Source organism: Zingiber officinale, chromosome 5A (assembly GCF_018446385.1).
Source record: "Zingiber officinale cultivar Zhangliang chromosome 5A, Zo_v1.1, whole genome shotgun sequence".
NCBI lineage: Eukaryota > Viridiplantae > Streptophyta > Magnoliopsida > Zingiberales > Zingiberaceae > Zingiber > Zingiber officinale.
This window is the reverse complement of record NC_055994.1, coordinates 60,617,716-60,623,749: the sequence shown is the minus strand read 5'-3', so window position 1 is coordinate 60,623,749 and position 6,034 is coordinate 60,617,716. Positions and strand designations below refer to the sequence as shown.

The 6,034-nt window shown below is 37.5% G+C and overlaps 1 protein-coding gene across 1 annotated transcript; it reads left to right on the top strand.

Annotated features, from left to right (window-relative positions):
- The first annotated feature begins 2,687 nt into the window (after positions 1-2,687).
- Positions 2,688-5,006, top strand: LOC121982850 (pto-interacting protein 1-like). The gene is made up of 4 exons (XM_042535888.1): positions 2,688-2,941; positions 3,083-3,333; positions 3,399-3,525; positions 4,779-5,006. Exons 1-4 carry the CDS (start codon positions 2,857-2,859, stop codon positions 4,997-4,999), a joined length of 684 nt encoding a protein of 227 aa, XP_042391822.1. The 5' UTR covers positions 2,688-2,856; the 3' UTR covers positions 5,000-5,006.
- The last annotated feature ends 1,028 nt before the right edge of the window (positions 5,007-6,034 follow it).

Genomic DNA, 6,034 nt, shown 5'->3' with positions numbered 1-6,034 from the left:
ACTTATACTTTCCCTTTTCCCCCTTTGATCACAATAAAAATGGGGTACAAACGAAATCTAAGGGTTGACAAAAAAATTTTGAAACTATATTTCAATAATTTTCAGGGAAATATTTCTAAGTCAAGACAAATTTCTAAGTTATTCGACATCAAGATTAAGAAGTTTCTAAACATAAAACTTTATGCAAGAAAATTTCAGAGAATTAATAACATAAAGAGAAATTTTCTATGTATTTATTTATTTATATATTTTATGCTTTAATCAGAAGGTTTAAATTTCCATTTTAATTTATCAGAAATTCTTAAGTCACACTTTTTCAGATTTAAAGCAAAAAATATTAAACATGCAACAATTTGTATCATGTTAATTTCTATTATTTTTTGAATTTCAAGTTCACAAAAATATTTCGATAGCATAGATTCTAACTTGAAAAAAATTTTCGACGCTATAAACGATTCTTTCGACAATGTGCAAAATTCGTTTAAAAGAATATTTTGTAATTTGCAAGAATTTTCTAATTTGCAGGAATTTATTAATAATAGATTTCTTAATCCGAAACACTTTTTCGATGACTCGTTTTCTGAATTGCAAAACTCTTTCGAGAAAGTAATTTGTAATTCGAAGAAGGTTTTTGACATCATTTCTAATTTGCATAATTCTTTCGAAAAAATATTTTGCAATTTACAAAAGTTTTTCGACAAAATTTCTAACTTGGAAAATTCTTTTAATAATAATTTGCAAGGCAAGTTTGACAATTGATTTTCTAATTCGAAAAATTCTTTCGATGGTTCAATTTCTGATTTAAAAGACTCTTCAGGCAATTTTTCGATTGAATCATTTAATTGATCAGAGGTTCGAGTCCATACCTGACTTACCTTTCCGGTAGTTGATTCTCCCCCAGTCGAGTTGCTTTTATCCGAAGATTCTCCCCCTTCATCACTCTCGGGATGTACTTCGGCTGTTGGGGCTGTCTCGGTAATTTCTTCCATCTCGGACTGTTCTGTCGGCAGCTCGGTGTCTATCAAAGAGTTGGATTCGGCTTCAGTTGGTTCTTCGTAGAGTTTTAAGAACTTTTCCCAAAGTTCTTTAGCGCTGTTGTATTCGCCAACTCTATCGAAATCTTCATTTGGTATTGCGGTTAGAATGTGAAACTTTGCACGACCGTTTGCCATTGACTCGTCACGCTGCTTCTTGTTCCAGAGGCGTAGATCGAGTCTTTCTCCGTTCGTGTTCTTCGGTGCTTCATAACCTGTTTTCATTATTAGAGAAATACCAATATCAAAGCTCCCCCTCGAATGCTGGTGGGTAGTCGCTAGCTCCGGCCATTGTTTTGTTGCTTCAGACGGCGGTTAGTCCTTCTGAGGCGTACTCGGCTCTGATACCACTTGTAGGACCGTTGGGCCGGCTAGAAGGGTTGGTAAATAACCTGTCAATTAAAAACAGACAACCCTTCCTCGAACGATTAAGCTAACACTTGTAAAATGAATTAAGCAGATAAATAAAAGCATAAAAGAAAAGATGAGGCACCAGATGTTTACTTGGTTACAACTGATGTGGTTGTTAATCCAAGGAAGAATATGCTCAAAAATTCCTTCAGGCGGAGAAGCCTCTTAGGCACAGAAAACGAAGCTTAACTACAACTAATGCATACAAGTGTTTGGAAATAGAATGATCGTAATTGTTGAAAGCTTTTGGACCAAGGCTATATTTATAGCCTTGGTCGGGGCGCCCTGGGGGGATAAAATTTATCCCCCAACGGTTGGATCGAGTCAAAGCTTGATCCTGTGAAAAAGTCACTTCCGGGCGCCCCGGAGCCAAAAGTCAACCCAGTTGACTTTTGGTCTGTGCTCTCTTCTTCGGTTCAGCTCGCCTCTGGTCCGGGTCTTTCTGCTCCGGCTCCACTTGCTTGGGTGATCTCTGACATCCGGAATAGGGCTCACCCGAACCCATCTTCCGGTCTTCTCGAGCGTGCTTCCCTTCGGCTTCTCGTCCCTAGGAATTACCGCGTGTCCCTTCTCGTCCACCAGCGTACTCATCCGCAGACTTCGTCCCTCAGTCGCACCTCGTGCCGACCTTCGCGCTAGCTGCATCTCTTGCTCCCCGAGCAATCTTCCGCTCCGGCTTTCGTACCTCGGAACCACCGCGCGCACTTCCTTCTCGTCCGCCGGTGTACTCTTCCGCAGCACCTCGTCCCTCGGACGCACCGCGTGCCGTCCTTCTCGCTAGCTGCGTCTTCCGCTCGAGTACCTGTGCTCCTAAGCTCTTGCACACTTAGACACAAGGTTAAATACAATGCAGGACCTAACTTAACTTGTTGATCACACCAAAACAACCTTGGGGTTCCAACATGTGGTTGTTGTACTCTTCCTTTGCTGCAGTATGATCCTAGGACTCCAGTCGATCGCAGCAGAGAGGCCTCTTGGGTCGTCAACGACGCAGGCAGGAAGCAACCACAGCGATCGCATGGAAGACGACAAGCCTCCTCTCCTCGGTCGCCTTGTGAATTCTCTCCCCAAGAATGGCTCTCACTCGCACGCTTGGCCAATATGAAACCCTTTCCCTTCTTCTCTCAACCAAATCGTGTTCTTTTTTCCTTTTTTTTCCTGTTTTTTCTGCTTTGGTTTGAGATTGGAAGTTTGCAAATTTGGGGTGGCAGGAACTGGAGCTAGGGTGGAGGGTTGTGCTCGGATCCACAATCACTTTCGCAGGATCCGCTCTCGGGAGCGTCGGGGGAGTGGGGGGAGGCGGCATCTTTGTGCCCATGTTTACTGGATTTTTTTTCTTTTGTAAACAGGTTTTCTTAGTTACAACTTACAAGTCTGGTAGCATCATCACAAGCGCTCTTAAAAGACAAAAATGTCGTGCTTTGGATGTTGCGAAGAGAATGATAATAATCGAACTGCTGCCAGTGGTGGTCCTTATGTTGCAAGCCATTCAGCTGGTAAGGATACCTAAAATGGCCACTAGAGTTTTTTTTATTCCAAATTAAGTCTTCTTCCATTTCAACTGGATGACTAAATCTATTTTAGAGGTATCATTAGAAATTTTTCAGTTCTAATGAATATGGATGCCTATTTTGCAGGAAATGATGGAGCCTATCTTTCTGCCAATACTCCTTCTAAGGGTGCCCAAACTGTTAAGCCACAACCTATTGCAGTCCCAGCTATTCCTGTTGACGAGATAAGGGAGATCACAAAAAATTTTGGTGATGAAGCTTTGATTTGGGAGGGTTCATTTGGTAGAGTGTATTTTGGTGTCCTAAAGAATGAGAGAAGCACAATTGTAAAAAAATTAGATTCAAGCAAGCAGCCAAACCAAGAGTTTTTGGCACAGGTTTTTGTCATACTTATTTTAACCTTATTAGTTGGGGTGTCATGCTCAAATGAACAATTTTACAGGTTTCCATGGTGTCACGACTGAAGCATGAGAATGTCATGGAGTTGGTTGGTTACAGTGTTGAAGGAAATCTCTGTCTGTTAGCATATGAGTTTGCTACAATGGGATCTCTCCATGACATTCTTCATGGTATGAACTTTTCTTAGGAAAACTTATCCATTATTGCAACCATGTTATTACAATGGCACATTGATTAAAATCAAGTATTAGAAAACATATACAAACAATATATGATTGGTCACTTGACTACATAGTTTATATAAAGGACACAGACACATGTGGACATATATGTCACCAAAATATTTAAACCACTCAACTGCATAGTTTATATAAGGAACACAGATACATGTGGACATCTATGGCGTCAAAATTTTAAAGTTAATTATGTTGATGAGAGTATGTGGCAATGTGTATGAAAATATTTAAGCATACATATGTTACAAAACATATCCTATGATAAAACCTAAGTAATCCTTTTAAAATAAATTTTCACATCTACCACCCTTATGTCAGTTTAATCAAGCTAAGTAAACTAGAAATTTTCACATCTATCACGTAGCACACTAAAAATCAACATACTGTCTCAGACAGTTTAAGATTCCCCTTTTCCATTAAGGAGAGCCTCATCCTTTGCCTTTGTCAATTGTCATTTGACAACTTGTAATTTTTGCAATGGATCTTATCCAATACTATTTTGCCACATGATAATATCCATAACAATGTTTAATACAAACTGAACCTAAGTTCATCAATTAAACAGAGGGAACCATGTGCTGTTCTTTCCTTTGTATGCTTTATTGAATAGGTAAATGTTCGGCTTAAGTTAATGTCAGGGATTGAAGATAAGTGGCTAAGTTGCTTTTTCATGGGAGCAGGACTGCTGGCTTTTGTCTATATTTCTCACCAACATGTACAACCTATGAAGTACAAAGAAATGTGCGCATTAAAGAATTTAGTAGAATTATTCAAGGAACACAGAAAACTATAATTAATTAAATGTTATTCTAAATTTGTTTTCTAATCTCCTAGTACAACCAATTGTGTGTGGCTCATCTCATGATCATTCCAACTGTTGGAAGATGTTTATCATTTATATGTCACATTAACTCCTTCTTTCTCCCTGTGATAGATAGTAAAACATCTATATGGTCAGATAGTCCAAAATCATTTATGTTTATTTTACTCCTGAACTAAATGATAAAATAGATTCATAGAGCGAAGCAATAGATGAGATTTTATCATCATTATGTTGATGCTCTATACTATGATTTCATGTATCAAGCTTGCCTAGAGAGTTCTAAAGTGACAATGGATTCAGAAGATTAGCACTTCAAGTAATTTATTTAAAAGTAGCAAACAGTGATGTCTATAATTATGCACAGGACGAAAAGGAGTTAAAGGAGCACAACCAGGACCAGTGTTGTCATGGCTCCAAAGAGTTAAAATTGCTGTCGAAGTAGCAAAAGGATTGGAATACCTGCATGAGAAAGCCCAGCCTCATATCATTCATCGTTATATAAAGTCAAGTAATGTTTTACTCTTTGATGATGATGTTGCAAAAATAGCTGATTTTGATCTATCAAATCAAGCTCCTGACAGCTGATTTTAATTATTGTTCCTATTTTCCTATGTTTGTAAGAATTCTATTGTAATACTTATTCCTATTTTTCTACATTTGGATCCTCTGTATGAGTATGTTTTCCTTCGTAAATCAGTAGTCTTAACTCTTATCAGTTCACTTTTATTAATCTCTTGTTAATTCTTTGGTACTCTTTCATATTATCCCATTTTCTGAGAAGACAATAATAGTTTTGGTTTGTAGAAGAATAGGACACATTGCTAGCAGATTGTTCTAATACATGTTGAGTTTATGAGGTTATCTGTTTAAATAAAAATCTTCTCTTCCTATTTCATTTTGTTCTTTTAAAAATTTATTATGTTAATATAAGTAGAATCTTTGAGTTTCTGAGTTTATCTATTTAAATAAAAATCTTCTCTTCCTATTAGCTAATTCTGTTGCTTGCTAGTGATTATGCTTATCTACTATTTGCTTTACTCTCACATGTGAGAGTCAGTTCTTTTCTTACATGTTTGTTTATATCAGATATTTAAGTTTATTTATTTATAACAAGTACTCTCTTTTTTCCTGTGTTTAGGAAAGTGAAAGTGAGGATGATGCTCTTGACATGGGTGATGATGATGATGTTGAGGAACCTGAAAATGAACCAGAGGCTGTTAGGAAAAACCAACCATTGAGAAACCTACTCCTGTTTCAGCACCACCCAAAGATGCTGAAAGGCAACTGTCAAAGAAGGAGCTTAAGAAAAAGGAAATGGCAGCGTTGGATGCACTTCTACATGAAATGGGCATTGCAAATAAAGATAGTAATACTACACAAAATGAGACAGCTGGTAATGTCTTCTTTCACATAATTAGTTTATTTTTGATAGATAGTAAATTTTAATTCACTTGAGTTGCTTCATACATATGAAGTGATTGTTTAATGTGTGTTGAATTTGTTTATCCTTGTTATGTAGACAAGAAGCAACTGGAGGAAAGTAGTGAAGGGGAGAAGAAAGAAAGTGTTGGTGCTCCTTTAGAGAACAGAATCTTAAAGAAGAAGAAATCCAAGAAAGAA